Source organism: Pseudorasbora parva, chromosome 12, assembly GCF_024679245.1.
Source record: "Pseudorasbora parva isolate DD20220531a chromosome 12, ASM2467924v1, whole genome shotgun sequence".
Classification (NCBI taxonomy): Eukaryota; Metazoa; Chordata; class Actinopteri; order Cypriniformes; family Gobionidae; genus Pseudorasbora; species Pseudorasbora parva.
Window position 1 is genome coordinate 39,260,079 of NC_090183.1, and position 21,977 is coordinate 39,282,055.

Below are 21,977 nucleotides of genomic sequence, written 5' to 3' on the forward strand. Positions count from 1 at the left end.
GAGATAATTACTCCTCTATGGAGCAAGGCCAGACCGAACTGCCCGACCTAAAAATGTTGTGGGCGGGGCTGAGTTCGGCTGGCATCCAGGCTAGAGAGTTGCTAGACTCGCGGGCAGATTAGATTTGCTGCCGCTAGGGTGCGTCTAGATTTCTAGGCTATAAAAAAGGATCACATGATATGAAAAAATATAAAGCAGCAGAACTCTTCCCTACTTTGAAAATGAATCATCATATTAGAATGATTTCTGAAGGATCATAATCAGCTTTGCATCACAGAAATAAATGATAATTTAAATTATAATAAATTGAAAACCAATTATTTTAAATTATAATAATATATCACAAAATTAAAAAAAAAAAACTTTATTTTTGATCAAATAAATGCAAGCTTGATGAGCAAGGTGCTTCTTTCAAAAACATTACAAATAATAATGTGTCCAAACGTTTGGCCTGTACTGCACATACACATAACAGGGCTCTACATAACGCCCATTTTGGGCGCATTTACGCCTAAAAATTACTGCGTGCGACTGTGAAAAAATATTTAGGCGCACCGGTGCGAGTGACCCGATCGATTCTCATGAATGGATGTGTACAATCGGAATAAAAACTAAAACACTGAGTGAATCAACAAAACTGAGAAACTGTTAGGCTATGTTTCCTACTGCAATCAACTGCTTTGCATGCCTTCAGTCAGCAGAAGAAGTGCAAAAACGTGTGCGACGGACTAGGCAGCACTTCGAACAACGATTGTTTACAACGATTGAAGTGAAACGTGTGTGACGCAGCCATGCGCACTTTACCAGACGCCTCGCGCTGTTTATTTACAGCCAACTCAAAATTAACTACCACAGGAGATACCACATTTGGATTATCATAAAGAAGCCCAGAAATTAGCGGATGCTTGGGGCATAAATGCCATCAAACAATAATGTATTAATACATTTAAAAAGCCCTTGAGTTAATCTTTATCACATTAGTATTTTTTTTTAAACAGCATGTGTGAATCATGCTGTGATTCATGCAATGTATATAATGAGCGAGTATATCATGAAGATTTTTTCCAAACCGGGTTTTTGTCTCATTCTGAATCATTGTACACACAAAATAAATTATTCCCGCTGCGGATTAGCACAATATCTGCGTGACTCACCACAAACAGAGAGAAGTAGATCCGGTAGCAATGTTCTCCCGCGAGGCGCATGCGGTTCTGTTTATGAAGCGCCAGAGCGCCAAAAGTTACAGCTTGCTAAAGCTCCGAGTATTGGCATGATTGCATGTGTGATACTGATCTCGTACAAAAATCTAATAGACAAGTTGATATTAAGTAACAAATGTTTTAGCCACAACACTGTCACTGCCTATTTGTGAAAATCAAAGCCACACCAGAACTGATTCGCATCTCCAAGCGATTCGATTCAAATGAATCTTGTGTTTTGAATTATTGACTGAATGACTTGCCGCCACCTACTGGCGGTTTTTATTTTCATATTTATACTTTGCATGGACTTTTTTATTTAAAATATTAAACTTTTAAAGTTTAATTTATACATATTTCTAAATTCAAAAACGTATATGTAAAACATTCATTCAACATTAACTCATGCATTAAATGCATAGGTGTTTGATTGTATGAAGTTCAGTTCTGCTTTGTGTGTGTGTGTGTGTGTGTGTGTGTGTGTGTGTGTGTATTTGTGCTGTACTCTCAGAAGTTAATGATAATATTATGTCAGAATTATGTTGAATTTAAGAAATTGACAGATGATGCATACATTTAATAAGATTAGAAAACATTGCTCTTAAAATGGTAAAAATGACCCTGGACATTAAAGGACAAATATCGTCCTGTAATAGGAAAGTTATAATTGGAATGTGTTTGATCGATTAGAACGTGCTCCTAAATTTTTGAATGTGCTCCTAAATTTTTTTAATTAGGAGCACAAGTCCTCCTCAAGAAAAAAGTTAGCGTAGAGCCCTGCATAATAATTATACACAGTACACACATATATTTTGTAAACACAAACTTTTATTTTGTGATAAGTCGATTGCCCTGCACTAAATACAATTATATTATAATTTATAGAAAACAATATATATAATAAAACAGATATCAACATTTGTCACCCAAGATCGATGAACATACGTAATTAAATGTTGAACATTACAAAACAAGTATCATAAAGTGCCATAAAAACATCAAAATAAACCAGAAGCAGATATTAATTAATATCCTAAATAGCATTTTAAACCAGCATGAACGGGTCTTATCTGGTTTAAGCAGGTCTAACTGGCCTCCCAGACCATTGTTCAGCAAGAAAACAAAAGATTCTACAGGTTGTTATATTCTACCTCATTCAGATTCTTTGAAACATTTTGAAAAGAAGCCGCTGCTCAGGAAAAGGAAGTGTTTGGATTTTCCACCAATCCCGCAGGTATAAAACCCGTTTCTTCTGTTCTGTTGTCTGTTCTCTGTTCTGGCTTGTAGATCCTGAAGTCGCCCCGGCTAACGTGAGCGGAGGTGGAGGCAACCGAGGTGAACTCGTGATTGTTTGGGAGGTGAGCTCAGCGTCTTTATTGTGACAGGAGCATTTTCAAATCAGCCTTCTCTCGTGGATCGGATTCTGAGGGAATTCTCCACGGTGACGTGGTTTAAATTAGACAAGGTTTAATTAAAAGGCTGCGCTGTCGTCTTTGCTCTTTGCCTCAGTGGGATTGCTCCCTCTGGTATGTAAATCATAATGAAGATGCAGATATAAGACAGCTTTCATACCAGTAAATCTGAAATGACAATGTTTATCAATGGCTTTCTTGTAATCTCACCGGCTGTCACGGCAGATATTCAGCGACGTGTTTAAATACAGTATTACATTCAAAATGCACCATATTTTTCACTAAGTCCAGGGGTTTCTTGACTGACACAGCAGTGCTTACATCTGTCAACTTTATTTACTTATATTCAATGGATTTCAGATTATGCAGGCAACAATGTAAACCTACCACGGAAAATTGCTTGTCAACTTGCAGTAATGTAACGTCATGTCTGCTGAATGATTTTGCTTTAATGCATTATTGCTCATACTTTGAACAACCCCCTAATCCTATGAAACTTTGCCTTGTGAATCATCCCACACCGTTTGTTTTATAGGCATGAGAGACACCTAAAATCATGGGACTTGTTGAGGGGAACAGTGCACACTTTCATTTTTTTGTGCTTATAATGCTCAAATTACTCGTTGAGATTAGAATTTGAGTGGTTCAGCGGTGCTACAAGGATGCTAATAGAATGAAACTGTCTGGTAACAGACTTAAAGGAACAATCCACATTTTTTGAAAATAGGCTCATTTTAAATAGTTTGTGTACTAAGACTGACTGAAAATGAGAAGTTGTGATTTTCTAGACCGATATGGCTAGGGACTATACACTCATTCCTGTGTAGTAATCAGGTAAATTTGCTGCAGTACCATGGATTCAGCAGGCACAATCAAATTACGCAGCACCTGCAAATAGTTCCCAGCTAGGGAACTTCCAACGACACTAAGGCTGAATCCAAAATTGCCGACTATACCCTTAAATTGGGCATTATTTGAGGGGACAACCATTTGTAGTGGTGTCCGAAACCATAGTGGACGTTGAGTGCACTCATTCAATCCCACATTACACTGCAATAACGAGTGTACAGCCTATGTACACACAGCTGCTGTCTGAATCCACTCTCTCGTTTTCATTTAAGTGAACTGCATTAGTGGACTAACATAGGGAATAGTGAATTAGGGTTTAGGGGAAGACGTATTAGTGAGGCCAGCAGGGGGCACTCACCCTGCGGTCTGTGTGGGTCCAAACGCCCCAGATAGTGATGGGGACACTATACTGTAACATGCAACATCCTTCGGATGAGACATTAAATCGAGGTCCTGAGTCTCTTTGGTCATTAAAAAATCCCAGGATGTCTTTCTGAAAAAGAGTAGGGGTGTAACCCTGGCATCCTGGCCAAATTTGCCCATTGGACACTGTCCATCATGGCCTCCTAATCACACCCATATACTGACTTGCTTCATCACTCAGTCTCCTCTCCACCAATCAACCGGTGTGTGGTGAGCGTTCTGGCACAATATGGCTGTCGTCGCAGCATCCAGGTGAATGCTGCACATTGGTGGTTGTTGAGGAAATTTCCTCCCTCCATGTAAAGCGCTTTGAGTGCCTTGAAAATCGCTATATAAATTGAATAAAATTATTATTATTATTCGGGTTATTTCGGATTCAGTCTAAGTTTGTGTAGTTGCAGAGTTGCAGCTGGCAAATTAGGTTGTGATTTACCTGTGCGATTAGTCTGTTCAGCTACACTTTCTTGCTTATCATGTTCCAATCTTCCAATCTTCAGTTCCAGTTCAAATAAATACGGTTCAGGATCTACACCAAAGTAAATACCAGAATCATTTCTCACCAATGTCTCCATGGTTACAAGGCATGTAATGTTGTTTATTGAAATTAAACATTTTAGTTGATAGAATGAAGGAAATTGGTTAAATAAATAGAAACTCAAAATATTGAGTTTCAAAAAAAAATTGATAAGTCGTGAAAAAAGCACAATTTGGCATGTTTCACTGCGTCATCACAAATAAAACACACAATTACCCAATATGGTTACAACATCTTTTAATAATATTTGAATAAAGGTTGTAAATTCTCAAACATGTTCATTGTAAACAAAAACAATTTATTTCAAAGTTTGATTAACTTTAATATATCTTATTTTGTAAAAAAAAAAAAAAAAAAAATTACAGTGCATTGTACATCGGCAAAGTTCTGTGATTATTACGCAGAAATGAGATTATAGTTCCCAGCCATATCGGCCTAAAAAAGTTTTAATTTTCTTAGTACACAATGTAACTACAGAAGAGTCAAGTTTTAAATAGGAAAAATATAAAAACTCTTTGGTCATTTTTGAGCGTGATGATAACTGTCTAAACTATGCTAAAAGTGCTACCGCCAGACGCAGAGATCGGCTGAAGGGATTCGAAAACGGTGAAACTCAGCTGTTTAACTCTAGGGTAGTTGGAAAATGAGCCTATTTCCAAAAAGTGTTCCTTCAAAAAATCCATTCATTTTCTCCATGGAGAATCTAATTATGAATGATAACTTAAACATTTAAAGAAAAACCTACTGTAAGCTACAAGGTTGTTAATTGAAGGTATATGCTTTTTTTAAGCCTACATTATCTCAACTTATTGTTTAAATGATTGTGTTCAACAGAGGAATAAAAAAGACAGAGATTCAATCAGAGAATCAAAGCAAGCAAAAAGCATCAAAATAACTCTTTAGCTCCCACCTAATTCAATGAAAGACTGATAATGATTTATACAGTATATGAGCTATATCAAACGAGTAGCCATGCAATGTGGCTATATATTGGCATGACCACGAGGTCTCAATAACTACATTCTCTTCTAAAAGAGCTCTTAACTCTTTTGACAGAATTTTACTGCTTTTCGTGTTTTCTCTGTTATATGCTAGGGGGCGCTATGAAACATCTCGCAATGAACTGTTGCAAGCGGACATGCTGACTCTCGGCCAATCAGATTTAAGAACACGAATGACCTGTTGTGTATCGATATAAAACACTAATTGATTTAGCAACAAAACAAGTGACTTTCTATATGAGCGAGTCATTGAATCGTGTTTGATTCTCAACTTCTTTTCTCACAGCCAGTGTCGGAGGAGCTACAAAATGGAGAAAAGTTTGGTTACGTGGTGGCATTCCGTCCGCTTGGCACAACCACATGGAAACAGAGCGTGCTGGCCTCGGCTGACGCATCACGATATGTTTATAAAAATGATACTTTTCCGCCCCTCACACGGTTTGAAGTAAAAGTCGGCGTCTACAACGACATCGGAGAGGGACCGTTTAGCCCGGTGGTCCTTGTATATTCAGCAGATGAAGGTTAATATGCTTGTATTCTGTGCTGATTGTATGCAAATTGTGCAAGGACATCATTGGACATCATTTAAGAATGACAAAAGTTGATGGATGTATTGCAATTTTTAATTACACTCCCTCTACAGCTGTGTTAGTGCACTTTGATGGTAATTTCTGTATTCGCAAGTGTGCTAACAGCGCAATCAGTTCTAGCAAACAGGTGGTGCGTTTAAGCACTAAAATCCTGTAAACTGTCTGATCTCATTAGCTTTTGTTTTTTCCATTCCTTTCCCCTTGTCTTTAATATGGCTGACATCACGTACAGAACCCTCCGTAGCTCCTCCTAGAGTCTGGGCCCGCACTCTGTCCGCGTCTGAGATCGAGGTATTCTGGGAACATGTCCACCAAAGTGGCAGCAAAGGACGGATAACAGGCTATGAGGTACGTAAACACCATAAATGGAGGAAGGGAAAAAAGAGATTCTGACCTTAGACTGCATCACCTCAATCAGATTCCGTAATGTATGCACTGTGCTGATGGCAGGGTGTGCAATTTCCTGTTCCCCAACAAGAGCCTGCGCTCCCCCGGCCACATTTTTCACAATCTCATCTGCAGAATGAAGAGGTCTTCTCACAGCTGGTCCTGTCTCCCGGGGAGCGCCAATACCCAGGCTTTCTGGGCACTTATATAAATCACCTTTCAGATGTGTGGACATCATACATCAATTCCCCCTCCTGCAAACACTTCAGCTGCTAGGTCGTTTCTCACCGCGTGAGAAACCCACAGGATTCTGCCCATTTCTCTCCTTCCAACCCCGACCGAGCCTCCGCGAGAAATCCCAGGTCACGCGGTTGTTCCGTGGTGAAACCACAAAGTCGTTCACAGCTTCGGGTAGTAAAAAAAAGCACATGAAAATCCACCAATACTTCCAGAGTCCCTTGCTGCAGTGTGCAGATGTTTATTGAACGAAGTAAAAAAAGAAACTGAGTCACAGTGACTTTGTCACAGAGTTAGTGTATTGAACCCTAATGCAGGAACAGAAATGACATTCTTCTCAAGTCGATTTCTCAGCTGTGAGGTTGGAAGCACACTTGCTCAAGCAGAAACATAATGGCCATTCAATTAATTAAAAAGAATGGGTGTATTATACACTATAAAAAAATATGGACGTAGTGTCCGTGACGTCGGATTCCGATAAGCCGCTCTGAAACATAAAGTAGAAATGAGCTGGTCGTTGCCTTCTTGCGAGCGAGTCATCGTGCGTCACTCCCGGATAACAAAAAATGGGCAAAGAGACGGGATGCGGGCGGAGCTTAGCTGACGCAATGACTATAGACGGCGGATAAATGGCTATCCACCTGTCACTTAAAGTAACCACGCCCTTAATTATGCAGAACTTTAAGGCTTTGTATAACGCAAACGAATGAGTTATAAAAAGATGAACCCCCGCACAGTTGTCATGAAATTAGCCGTATAGGCCAAAACCACAATTTGTACCAGGCTGTAAACATGTTTTTTTCTGCTGTAAAGTTGGGAATTTTAACATGGGGCTCAATGAGTTTCTGCTCCCTTCTGGAGCCTGTCCCTAGTGGCCAGTTGAGGAATTGCAGTTTACATTACTTCCGTATTGGTTTCAAGAAAGATCGCGGGCATTTTTCTGAATATAAGTCATGTTTTTTATCAGCTGAAACATGCTGTTATTTTTATAAGACAGTTCACATAAAGCAGAACATGCGTAGCACTTGGATTTGTACCGATTGAGAGAGTACAATTTTTGAGAAAATACATTTTGTTTAGAGTTGCTGTTCATGTTAAATGTTGTTTATAATGAATATCACTATAATTTATGTTTGTTTCATACTTTCATACTTATTTTTTATGACTGTTCTGAATTTTGAAAAATGTAAAGGTTTTGTTGTGGACTGAGGTGAACTAAAATACACTCTAACTAGTTTTTTTTTTTTTTTACAGTATTTCTGACTGTAACAAAGTTCGTAGTTATAGGAAGAAGGAGGCGGGTATCAGCGAACATTGAAGGATTTTAATCAAATAAACGAACACAAAATGAATGTGTAACACACTGGTCCTTCTCGTCCTTCACTGTCGTCACTGACTTTTACATCAATGTGACTTATCTGTCTTTTTTTCTCTTGTAATTTTGATTGTCTGTAATTTAGTGTGATTTCATTTTAAAGAAAACAATTACCTAAATAATCATGCCCCTGACCTGCACATGAATTGAATAAGCATAATTTCCTAAACATCAGAGCACTTCAAGTACCAACGACTGGATAGAGAATGTAATCAATTCAAAGCCATAATTTTGCAGTTGCAGTTACTCAGTTACTGTAGGTAAAAGGTGTGTGTGTGTGTGTGTGTGTGTGTGTGTGTGTGTGTGTGTGTGTGTGTGTGTGTGTGTGTGTGTGTGTGTGTGTGTGTGTGTGTGTGTGTGTGTGTGTGTGTGTGTACTTGTTTATATTACATTGTGTGTCCCCACATTGTAATATAAACCTGAGATCACCTACATTGTGGGGAACAGCCAGTGGTCCCCACAATGTAAATGGATTTATAAACATACTAAATTATGTTTTTTGAAAATGTAAAAATGCAGATTGTTTCCTGTGATGGGCAGGGACAGTGTAGGGGGATAGAATGTACAGTTTGTACAGTATAAAATACATTACACCTATGGAAAGTCCCCACAATTCACAAATACCTAACGTGCGTGTGTGTTGGGTGGGGGGTAATCGGGGGGGCGGAGGGGTAAAATGTTAAATGATTAAAGGGCCGAATGCAAAGAATGCACTACTTTTCATGGTTTTTCAAAGTAAACACAATAGAATGAAATCTTTAACCATTGCGCTCACGTCTTATGCAATTTCTCATCCATGACAATGAATTCTAAAAACATGGTGCTTGGGTTAAAAGAAGTTTAACTTTTCTCTTTAGACTGTGTGTTTTTTTCATTCCACTGATCTGTGTGAACCGGCCTTTACTGTCTCTTTAAATGTAACCTTCACTTTTACAGGTGCAGTGGTTGGAGGATGGGTCACCAGAAAGCGATGCGGAGAGAGTAAGGGTCACGGAAAGCTCAGTCAACATCACAGGTCTGAAGGGAAGCACGATCTATCTGGTGTCAGTCAGAGCACACAACAGTGCGGGCACCGGGCCCTCCAGCACCCCCATCAGCATCACCACCAAGAAGCCACGTAAGTCATGTCGGTTTTAAACGATTGATTTCTACTGAAAAAAAGAAATCTTGAAAAAAGGTATATGAGAAGTTGACACAAAATGCTCTGTGTGGTTGTGTGGCATGAATGCTGGATTTGTTCTGACATAGTATAGAATAGAAACTAAATGAAATATGTGTACATGGATTTAAAATGAAAAAACAAAAAGGTCAATAATAATTAAAAGTATCAGGTGTAGTCTTCAGAAGCAGAGGGTCCAGTGCCCTGAGGTGACTTAAAGGGGCCTCCAAAGCTTCAGGATGGGTGCCCGAGACCGACAAAATAAAGTAAATGGCAGGCACCTTACCACATATGTAATATAATGCAAAGAAGAGTGTTGCCATGATATGTAGAACAAAAGGGGAGAAGGACCTTTTTTTTCTCCAGATTTCTATCTGTCTGGGCCAGTACTAAATTGTAAGCACTAAAATAAAATATTTGGGGCATATCATTAAAGATGAAATGAATAATGATGACTATAAGTATAGGCAATGTTGAATGTTATATGCCAAAGCTAATATGTTGGTGAGTGACAGGGTGCCCGCGGAGTCTTAAAAAGTCTTACATTTCAAAATTAAAAAGCCTTAAAAAGTCTTAAATTCACGGAAGCATTGCGTTCTAGGTCTTAAATAATGTTAAACAGGTCTTCATTTCCCTACGTCCATGTAACGCTAACCCATTGAAATACTCCCACCTCCCTTCAGCGCGCGCGCGTGTGTGTTTATTCTGGAATGTTGTAGTTCTTTCTTTCGCTAGTCCAACTATTGTTCGCTGTATTACAACTACAAATTAGACCAGTATGCATCTTTATATTGCAGCCAATCAGCTTTCGTGTTATTGGCACGAGCCTCTTTCCGATTGTACCCCACAGACCATAAAACAGATATTATTCTTTAGCTGACGGTTCCTCCAGTTCTGCCATCGTGAGTGCGAAGGCAAATCTTTCTCACCATCTTGCATAATGACCAAATAAAAGTATAATATACCCGACTGCACTAAAAAGAGTTAATAACAGTGATGAAAACTCCGAACTCCGATGTCAGACGGCGTGTGTTTGCTGCCTGTCAGCGCTCGCGCGAGTGTATTGAATGTTATTTCTAGGCTCATTAGCCTACTCTTAAACAATCAAATACACACATTATGCATATGTCTATATCCTGACTTGAGTAAAAAAGTTTGGGACGTGTCAGTAAGTAGCCTACTGGATCTGCGCATTAGTGAGTTCTCAAAGTGAAAGCAAACTAATATAGCTTAAGAACAACACAAACGGGGAAAACAGCACTTATACTTACTTACACTTAAAGCACTGGTTGTAGATATGCATCTTTATGTTGTATTTATTTGTCCTATTGTCATTTGTTTATAAGTATATATTTTATTACTGACCGTGTACTTGATTGCGTAAGTACTTGAACACTTTTTACTTATATTAAGCAATTGCTTATTGCTGTCGTTTACTTTTAAGATGTTGGTCATATTTCCCAACCCAAGCAATCATATTATTAAAAATAGATAGCACACCACTGGACCAGCCTTTTTTTTTTTTTTTTTTTTTTTTTTTTTATAGTCCTACCAAACAAGATTCATGCATTTAGTTTGTTTTATTGCCATGTGTGACTATTGTGTTATAGATAAAAAAAAAATTGTCAAAAAAATAAAATAAATGTAACGTGTGTGTGTGCGTGTGTGTATAGGCTATATATAATATGCTAATCCTGGTGGGATTGAGCTATGAATAATACGTTTACTAATACTTTGTTAAATTTAAATATATTAAATAATATAAGTATAATAAGTAATTTAGTGATTCTGCATTTCCTTTGCATGTTTTTTATTTTATTTTATTGCGCGATAGGTCTTAAATTTAATTCATAATGGTCTTAAAAAGGTCTTAAAAAGTCTTAAATTTGACTTGGTAAAACCTCAGATACCCTGGAGTAAGTTGTATGTGTTCGGATTACGTTAAAATAAACCTTTTTAGAGCATACTGTACTTCTTTTTATACTGCTCCCTTGTGGGTTAAGTTTAAAAAGTGAGCATATATAAACTGCCGTTTTACTACAATGATTGCATGAGTATTATATCGGGGGGGAAAAACAAGGGAGAGCAGTGCAAGCTCTATTTTGTAAGTCAAGAGTAAAAAAAATGTATGGCTTTAATGAGAAGTTTGATGCCTAATTTATTTGTCGCCTGGATAATTCCTAGAATGCTATTATTATGCTGTTGTCAAAACCTAGGCAAAGTGTGGTGTGATAGCAGTCACCTATGAGAAAGTATTAGGACAATTGTCTCTTTTTAAATGATTTTATCAGATGTCATTTTGTGTTAGTTGTTGTATGCTTTCTTTCTAATGGACCTTCAGCCTGGAAATAAAGTTGCATTTTATCAGGGCCTTAAAAGGTCTGCCACTAAATGAGTAGGGTGGGACTTCAAAGATGTGAGATTAGAGGCCTGACAGGATCATAATCCGACCCTGTTAAACTCTTAGTGGGCTGTTTTCAACACTATGAGAGATTAAGGTGGCCTCTGTTAAACTACCGTGGCTAAATAGGCTCATTATCTGATGCCAATAATCAAGAACAAAACACCGTGTTTAACTGAGCCAGAAACTGATCAGATAAACTATGACATTACTATGGAGGGAGACTTTTAGCTATTTTCAGCTAATAGACTGAGTGTGCAATTAAAGGCCGCTTTAAAATAAAGAGCTTGACAGATCTCTTTCTTTGTGTTGGAGCAGATAGGCAATTGTTCTTTTTCCTTTTTTAAGGTAGATTCTCCGACTAAACATTCTGTGATACTGCGGACCACTGTTATGATAGAGTATAGCATATCATAATAGCATGTATTGTAGACACGGTGGGCTGAGTATCATTAGTTAAATTGCTTGAAATTACGATAGCTATTATCCTCAATTTTTTAAAGCATGAATGCAGGGTGCACAATGTCCTAGCCAAGAAATTCAAGGGGGATCAGATTTATCCTGGTTCATTTTTCTATTGGAGTTAAACTATGTTTAAATCCCTCAATTACTGTGAAAAGTAGTTGACTGAAAAATGTTTTCTGAATTGTTTGAGTGGGCACATGACCAGGCAGTGGCAAACACAACATTTATACAATCGCTCCTAAGCAATTTTGGAAATAAAGGGAAAAAGGCCACAATGACATTCAAGCAGTCTGGCACATCAGAAGATTGAAAATTGCAATACTTTACAACACCATGGAGGGAAAGTTTTTAAAAATGTTTTAGTCATTTGCTTTATTATTCTATGTGAACTCTGCTAAGTCACATATAGTATGCTGCCTTCACGTGCTATCGGAAGTTTCCTACTTCCCACTTCAGAAGTCGTGATTACGAGCTTGTTGTGTTCAGGTGCTTTGTTGTCAGAAAGAATGGAGGACGCCAGGTTCATACTTTTGTGCATCTTTGGAAAATGTTATTTTAAAACTAAAACCTTTCAGTCATTTCCCGGTCCAGCACAAAACGAAAGCATATTGTTTATAATCACATTCACAATAAAGGCATAATGTAGGCAATAAAGGCTGCTTAAAGACTAAAAGGGCAATAGTTTTCAGCCAAACATGATCCTATTGTAGAGCTACTTTTACCACACTAGATAGTCAGCTTGCTCACTATTCTCGAATGAGGGTCAACTAGATGCGATTTTTGATGTGTTTAAAATACACAATATGCGTCAAATGATTATTAATTTATGTAAATATGTACTACTTAAAAGACAAGACAAGACAATTAAATTGTTGTGAAAAAAAAAAAAAAAACACCTGCCACAGCAGAAATTCGTCTCCCATCTGCCATTTTTTAACGGTTATGCCACGCCCATCTCAGGAACTTGGGTATCAAAATTATTTCAGAACTTCCCAGTGGTAAACACGACATCAGAGGCCGTTCATGTGCAATTTTTTACCTCGAAAACGTATTTACGATAAATCCGATATCTCTTTACGGCTTTTCACACAGCACTTAACTCCAGGTTATCATCATTCTAAACAGCTTTTAAACCCAGGTAAAGTAAACTTTTCTCAAAAAAGTGTAAAAGCAGGGTTAACGCCATTTACGCAGTGCCAAACGTACAATGTGAAACAATGCAGTGTTAGAATTTTTAAAGCTAGATGCTTAGCAACAGACAGCCAATCACCAACTCCCCACAAATAATTAGAAATGGCCAAATTGTTAAATTTGTTAATGAAAGCTAATGAACACAGAATATAAATGCAATATACATATTTATGGTTTCCCATCGAAAACCATTATTAAAAAAACAGTGCGTTCATATTCTTGCCTCATCTACTTGCCTGTATATAGAATGTATCATCAAAAGTGTGTAAACTAAACGTAATCTTTTAATATCACTGTTATAGTACATTAAGGCACTTTAAGGATGGGTTGCACTAGAAAGAATGATTTAGCCTGGAGTCGGTTCATCCCGATCACTGTTTCTGTGTGGTAGTATATCTGTGTTTAAAATTAAGTGGTGCAACACAACTCAAAAAAAAAAAAAACATATCACCAAATTTTGATTAGCGTTAAATGATTAGCGTTAAATTTGCTTAATTGTAATTCTTATTGGTGCAACACACCCTTTTACATGAAGTTTATGTGAAGCCTTGTAAAACGTCCCGCTGTTTTTAGTGATTAAAATACTACAATACTGCAGCAGGTGCTGTTTATGGATCACAAGTGCCCAAAACTTGCATCTTGTCCATATTTTTTTTTTTTTTAATTGACAGGCTTGTACTGCAGTTCTATGGCTGTTTTGCCCTCCAGGGCACCGCAACAGTCACATGACTGAAAACTATGAATTCCAGCGTGACAGGCTATTTAGTTATAGCAGTGAAAGAGTACATCGTAAGATGCAAGTGGCTAAACATTTAATATTTGACAATTGTTTAAAGATAAAAACTTTCAGCAACCAACATGAACACTTTCCCCGCCAAAAAATGTATTTTCTGTTATTTGTGAGAAAACACATCCCGGGCAAAAGCGGAATTTTCCGGGTTTCCGTGTATTCATTGTTAGATGCTAGGGGGCGCTATTACACATCTACTGAATAAGTACTTAATCTCCAGATCAAAACCCATATGAGGAAGGCGCAGTAAAACAATCTATAGTATGCAAGCAGATGCATATGCAAAATAATGTGATCATTAACATTAAACGTCATATAAATCAAAACTGCCTAATGTTACTGGATGAAATGTCGACCCAGGATGAGCTACAGGACTGTGAAGCATTTGGGGTGTTGATGTACTCGATCTACTCATGTGTGTTCTACTCATGACTCAAGGTTAAGCCCTATTCTCTTTAGTGTTACAATTACGATGTTTCGAGCAGAAATGTTGGCCTTAAAGGGATAATTCACATTAAACAGAAATGTCTAGTATTATTTACTCCCTCATATTGTGCCAAACTCATGTGACTTGTTTTACTCTGTGGAACAAAAAATGAATGACTTCTCAGATTTGTTGTCTTAATATTAAGGTGGATGGGGACCAGGTCCTGTCAAGTTTCAAAGAGATAAAAGCATAGTAAATGTAGTCCATACTGCTCATTCACTTTCAGTGTATGGAAAAGAGCAGCTTAGACATTCGGTTACAGGATTCGAAAGCCATAAGTGTCAATAAATGATCACAAAATTTATATTTTAATATTCTGCACAATGTTACATGGCAGTTTTTTGCTGCAACATAAAAAATCCATTTATAGTCCAGCTAATTTAAAGCGAGAGCTAAGCTGTATTGAGTTCACGCCACTGAGCTCAAGTCTTAACTTTGTGATACCTCAGCTGGTGCAATGCTGATTGTAAAGATCGCAAAGGACGAAATAAAATCAGGAGATGTTGCTCAGTCATATTACACGAGCTGGAAGTAAAGCGGAATATGATTTATGTCTTTCAGCTCCAAGTCAAGCCCCAGGGAACATTGAGTGGAACCTGACAAACTCAAAGGTTTTTCTGAACTGGGAACATGTGAAGGCGATGGACAATGAATCAGAAGTAACTGGCTACAAGGTAATCTGGGGAGGTTTTTTTTTTTTTTTGCTCTCGCTCTTCTGTTTCTTTGCTGATAAACATGCTGTATCAGTGTACCACATAAGCTTGTGGTTCACATAAAGCAACTTGGAGATAAATGACTAAGAACATTACCTTTGAAAGCTGCATTATATACTCTGTTTTTTTCATTTCACTTTTTTATTTTTGAAGTGCTAGTGAAGCTTTTCCAGATATGCTCATGCAACTTCCTTTGAACTTCTTATTTGAAGTGCAAACCATTTTACACGGCATTGTATTTAATTCCAGTTTCACATACGTGCATACCATTAAATATCATAAGAATCCTTAACAATATGCAACCTTTGTGTAAGCTGTTGAGCTGTTGAAATGTCATCTTGCACTGTAAAAAAATATTGTTGGTTTAACTTAAAAAATTAAGTAACCTGGTTGCCTTAAAATTTTGAGTTCATTGAAATCAAAATGTTTAGTTGATACAATGAAGGAAATTGTTTTAAAGGGGGGGTGAAATGCTGTTTCATGCATACTGAGCTTTTTACACTGTTAAAGACTTGGATTCCCATCCTAAACATAGACAAAGTTTCAAAAACTAATGTTGGGCATTTGATGGATTTTTGTGTCAAAAATACTCCTTCCGGTTTCTCACAAGTTTCGGAGAGTTTTTTTCGAGTATGGGTCGGCTTGACGTCGATAGAGCGGAAGGTCCTTGTATGGGCCGTACGGGCTCTTCTCCCAGTAGGGTGCGCGAGTGACTAGAGCGAGAGAGGAAATGCACGCCCATAAACACTCCTCTCAGGTGCAGATCCACTCATCCGTGCAACACGTCTGTCGTGCCGCGCTCCACTTTATTCCTATGGGTGACGTCGAGCGAATTCAATGCTTCAGCACAGCATTCCGGGAAGGCAGCGCTGCATTTGAACCGATTTGAACGCAGAAATGACGGGAAGCGTCACAACATCGCTTCAGTCGCGTCTCAAAGTAGATCTCCACGGTCACTGCTGTCAGGACTTTACCAAATCATACCAAAGAAGTGTGTTTTTGACGGAGCGGTCCCAGCAATAAAGGTTCAGTCCTGCTTTGGAAGCAGCCGGTGAGTAAAACTGCTTCAAATGTCTGTGCTGTTGGGTCGTCGCGTGAGTAAACATCAGTAAACGACACGATCGCGTGCTTCGTCATTCAAATGCGTCATTCAAACGGTTACTCCATTGTTGTTCTATGTATAACATTACACTAGTCTGTCGTGCAAAACCGTTTTGCTTGCTACTGCTAAGGTTTAGTCGCATACAATAAACCGAATCATGTCCTCATAAACTGCGAGTAAACACACACAAATGTTGACAGGCCACTAAATACAGTACATACCACAGAGACGGACGTCCTGCTGTTGCTGTTTCTCGTGTTCAATTTATTTCAGCCTCTGAATCTGATTCTGGATCATATCTGTACTAGCTGAATCTGATCGATAGCAAGGGTTTCTCCACGCTTGAGGACGTCACCTCTTTGTGCGCACTCGTCATTTTTTAGCTCCGCCCACACGATACGCCTCCAGGTGCTTGTATTTTTTTTTCTGAAAGACTCGTTACAGCCTATATTTCTTTTATAAATATAATAAAACTACATTTCGGAGACATGAATGATGCAATACTACTCTATAGGTACTCAAGACTGACATGAGATTGACTGAAACTGAGTGCCCCCCCCCCCCTTTAAGAAATAGAAACTCTAAATATTATTGTATCTGAACCACATTAAAAAATCGTATACATTTTGAAAATAGCACAATTTGTGATGGCACTGCGTCATCACAAATAAAACCCATAATTACCCAATATGCTTACAAAATCTTTTAATAATATTTGAATAAAGGTTTTCGATTCTCAAAAATATTCATTGTACCAACCAAATTTTTTATGTCAATGAACTAAACATTTTAAGTCAACCTGGTAACTTATTTGTTAAATATATATTTTACACTGTGGGTGGGATCGGTCAAAAAAGATCAAATTTCCATAAGCAGTGACCTATAGTAAGATCCAGGCCACTCTCTCCTTTTTGCTAGCAAAAGGTTCTGGAATAGATGCATGCTTTTTGCAAGACCCTGGCAAAAATATAACTTATAAATGGTAAAAGTGAACAAATTAAAGCAGATATCTGGCTAGACATTAGATGTAAAGGTATTTTTTTAGTCTAGATTGGATTTCCCCTTTAGTATAATCTAACTTTGTTTCCATTTTCCTTTTGCATTGAACAAAAAAGCGCTTCCGCAGCCACACTCAAGGTCATAGATACAGTTTAGAAACATCTGAAGCTTTTTTACATTTCAGAACAAGCTGCTCCGATCTCCTGCTGTGCTCAAAACCCAAGTCATCTGCAGCGCTGGTTCATACGAAGAGGATTAAAAATTGTCCAATGTGATTCATTTCTTTTGAGCAAATTAATTTGCTGCAGCGTGCTGTCAGCTAATTGACGACGGCCTCTCTGAAATGTAGAGGTTTGTCGGGTCGGCGAACAGCTGGGCGGCTCTGATTCTATCCTCCATCTGGAGCTATGAGCTTAGCAACTCCTCACCAGACTCTTTCATAACGGAGAAAATCTATTCATTTGCAATCCTAACCGTCCGCTGCGAGGCACCTGCAGAATAATGCAATCAATAATCATAAATTTCTGCAGTCAGTGTGAGCAAGAAAGAATATCAGTTTGGTGGCTATTTGTTTTGCACTGTCGATCTAAAAAAAAGAGAGAGAGAGAGAAATTTTAATGATTTATGGATTCTGAAAACTATTTTTTTTCACAGCGAGATATGCCAGAAAACATACTAATAATCCTCCCACTGAAAATCAATTTGAAATTTGAAATTGATAACGATTTTTTAATTTGTATTCCCTCTTTTACCTGGGTTTTGGAGATTGCATGAAGATGGTGGGAAATATTAATAACAGACTTTCATGCGCTTTTCTGCTTTTTTTTAAAGGGAAATTTAAAAACCCCAATACAAATATGTTATATTAATAATGACGATGTTTTAAATATGAACTAGGGAAGAATTATTTGGCAATAAAAGGCAAGCTACAGCTTGAAAAACAAAAGCACACATTCACTACAACATAATCACTTATTAATATTGTGTTGGTTCTCTCTTGTTTTAGCATGTGTTAAGAATTTCTTCATATGACAGCCTGGCCAAACAAATTCTCATGTAAAATACTTTACTCCAAGCATAACTATGCAATAAGCTTACAAAATCTTTAACAAGTTTTAATAATATTTCAATAAAGGGTGATGTCAGTTCTCCTAGGCTGGGCATCACTTTTGGCCACTATTTTATTGCATTCCAAAAGTAAACATTTTATAATTTGATTTATTTATATTACAAACATTATATATATATAAAGTTTGCCAACATGACCTTTATTTGTGAAATGTTATTTTTTTTCATAATAAATGTTACTTTCACATTGCAGCATTTTTTTGTATGTGGATTAAGTGTTCAAATATGCTTTGTGGCCACTGTACGGCATGAAATATCCTTGTTTTTGTGACATTCGTGTGTGTGTGTGTGTGTGTGTGTTTTTTACTAATAGGTGTAGACTAGTTGCATCTCACTGACCCACTTTCTCCCACGCAGGTTGTGTATCGTCAAAACTGGCATAGAGGAAGCAGCGTAGTGGAGACCAACAGGACGTCCGTGGAGCTTCAGTTACCGTCAGAAGAGGACCTGCTCGTTCAGATCAAAGCCCTGAGTGACGGCGGAGACGGCAGCAGCAGCAGCCCTATACGTATACCAAAGATGTCAAGTAAGGCTTCATGTGAGCTCATTAAGAATAGTGCATGCTGAGTTTTGAGCTCGTACACACAGATTTAAACTGCTAACCAGGCAATAGCTTGACATTTGTAGTGGCCTACTTCATATAATCCTGTCTGTGATGTCTTTGTGTTCATCTCCCATCACAGGCCTGAACTCAAGGGGATACTTCAGTTCAGACGCAAGCAAGATGGCCCATGTTCACGGACTAGTGTTTCTAATGTTGTCGTGGGTGTTTTCATAGAACTTTGCCTTTATTTAAAGCTGAAGTGTGTCATTTCCGTGGCACTAACATCACCAAGAGGAACTGCAGAAAAGACTGGTTTGCTGGAGTATAGATAAATCGAAAACTGTTGCTTAAAATTGTTGCATAGATAGGAGAAAGTATTTTAAAATTTGAAAAATATAAATGACATGCTTCAGCTTAAACACTGCAAAAAGGATTTTCTTACCAAGTATTTTTGTCCTGTTCCAGTATATCATCTTAACATTCTTAAATCAAGATACATTTCTTTGAGAAGCAAAAATAATTGAGATGTTCATGAGAAAATATGCTTAAAATAAGAGCAAATATCTGTTTGGGGTCAGGAAAATAATCTTGTCTTCCCTTAGAATTAAGGTCATTTTTCTGAACCCATTGGCAGATATATATATATTTTTAAACTTAAAGTCGTTTTGCTTCTCAAGTAAATGTACCTTGATTTAAGAATGTTTAGTTAGTTGTACTTGAAAACAAGACAAAAATACTAAGGAAGAAAATATTTAAAAAAATGTTTGGTTGGTTATAGTTGCATTTTATTTTCCTTTTTGTTAAAGAAGATAAAACTTGGTGACTCAGCTCCATTGCCTTATATTGTGATGGTTTTTGTACCTCTTTGTCAAACTATTTGTCTTTTGTATGTAGATTTTATGCAAAAAAGGCAGGCTTTCTCTTTTAGCTACTAATTTTGCTTAGGTGTTCAGAACTGAGATTCAAATTGAGCACAATATAAAGTCAAGTAATGCAGTAGGGACCTGGAATGTTGGATCGCCCAGAGAAATCCTTGAATTATGAATTATACCCATGCAGTTTTTCCTCCTACACACGTCAGTCAAGTCAATGGCGCTGTGTCTGTGTATGTAAAAAGGCCTTTAGATAGGTGAAATGTATTATGTTGTTTTATAAGCCTGAGAAATATTGTTTTGATGAATAGCGACACTTTGGTTTAATACATAGTTTCTGGATAATTACTCCGATTTATTGCTGCTAGTTAGTTTTGAATTATTATTTTGGAAAATGACTTTGACAGTCAAGCATTTGATGGTTTGAAATGAGACGTATATCTTGTTCCTTATGATGTCTTCTGTCATTTACATTTTCCTGTGGGAGTCAGTTAAACAGTAGGTTTCCTTCCTGATACCAAGATGCTTTATCATGTTTGTTCCTCTGATCGTCTTTCTTTCAAACATCTGCTGAGTTAGTACTCTTGAAGATGAGACCAAAGCGTGTCATCAGAAATTCGCTTAACCAGATATTCTTTCCCGCAGTTTTCTAAGTATTTGTGTCTAAATGAAATGTTTTATCCTCCATAGTTTTTATTTAATTTAATATATATATATATTAGTAATGATCATGTAAACTTAAAACCATTATTTATTATGACTTTTTTTATTCTATACTTTTAAAATATGTGTTTCTTGTTTTATGTGTTAATCATTTTTACTCTTTAAATCACCTGATAAGTTTCCATATTTTTGCCTTACTTTGAAATTTTGCATTTTATAAATGTACCATATTCGCCTGGTGTTCTTTTGCTGTTGTGTAATCATTTTGAGCTATTTAATACCTTTGTATTAATCCTGTACAATCTCTGAGAGATAAAATAAATAAAATTTCATATTGAAATATATGTCGAGCGAATATGTGATTTAGCTACTGTATGAGTAAAAGCCTCCAACATGTACTACAGCATTTCTGATTTGGGAGGAGACATTTAATTCTAATTTGATGAATGGAAGAGAGCTTGGCTGATCTATATGGTTGCCTAGAGACGATTCCTTCAAAGCCTTGCATACTGATTGGCAATTACCAATAGACTGAGATTAGTCTCTGCTGGGTGAGACCGTACTTACTGACAGTTATTTAAATTACAGAAAAATATACAGTTGATCCAAAAGTCTGAGCATACTAGTGAAAATGCTTCTATTTTGCAATTTTTCTAATTAAGTTCAATTTTCTTTTCAGTGTAAATTATTTTATCAGCATAATAATTTGAATGAAATGTCGAAGTGAAAAATAACATGAATTTCTTCATGCACTCCCTTTAACTTTAATGCACTTAAACTGACATGAGTTTTAGTAGCTTGTGTAAAACTTGTTGACCATTTTCTCCAGTATTATTTGAGAATGATCCGGAAAAAAAATCTGGAAGATTCTCAGATAGCGGATAACTTTTCTCAGGAGGTACATGTTGATGAAAAATATATATATATATGAAATGGGATAGAAAATATGTCAGTGCTTTGGTGTCTCTCGCCAACGTTTTGCATTCCCCAAGAAATGTTTGTTCACTCTGAAAATGTTTGCATCTTCCAAAGAAAATGTGCATTCGCTTGCAAAATGTTTTTGTTGTACCGAGAACCTATTAAGTTCTTTGCAAACGTGAATGCAACGTTTCTGAGGGAAACGTAAATATTTTCGCGAGGGAGGGAAGGAGTCTAAGGACCGCAGCCTCTAGTGTCAGCTGGCACCAAATGTTACCGGTCCTGACCAACTCCCAGCGGGATTCGAACCGTGGTCTCCGGTGTGGGAAGTGAGCGCTCTAATGATGAGGCTAAAGGTCCTTTCACACTGGACGCGCGAGAGTTTTATTTGTTTGTGTAATGTGTACATCCACACCGAGCGCAAATGTGGTACGGCGGAAAAACGAGAATTTTTTTTTTCCCATTTAGATTTTTATTTTTTAACTCTAGCGGCGACAGACATGGCTTTTACCAATTACATGCAAGGAAACAAAGGTG

At 37.4% G+C, this 21,977-nt stretch overlaps 1 protein-coding gene across 2 annotated transcripts in view; it reads left to right on the forward strand.

Moving 5' to 3' along the window:
* Positions 1-20,866, forward strand: part of LOC137094505 (contactin-4) — a 139,659-nt gene extending 118,793 nt beyond the window's left edge. For both annotated transcript variants that reach the window (XM_067460240.1, XM_067460241.1), the window contains 7 exons: positions 2,487-2,557; positions 5,706-5,940; positions 6,242-6,357; positions 8,945-9,125; positions 15,063-15,175; positions 18,801-18,969; positions 19,127-20,866. In XM_067460240.1, the coding sequence (XP_067316341.1) occupies positions 2,487-2,557; positions 5,706-5,940; positions 6,242-6,357; positions 8,945-9,125; positions 15,063-15,175; positions 18,801-18,969; positions 19,127-19,221 (980 nt within the window). In that variant the 3' untranslated portion in view covers positions 19,222-20,866. The remainder of the gene's footprint in view (positions 1-2,486; positions 2,558-5,705; positions 5,941-6,241; positions 6,358-8,944; positions 9,126-15,062; positions 15,176-18,800; positions 18,970-19,126) is intronic.
* The last annotated feature ends 1,111 nt before the right edge of the window (positions 20,867-21,977 follow it).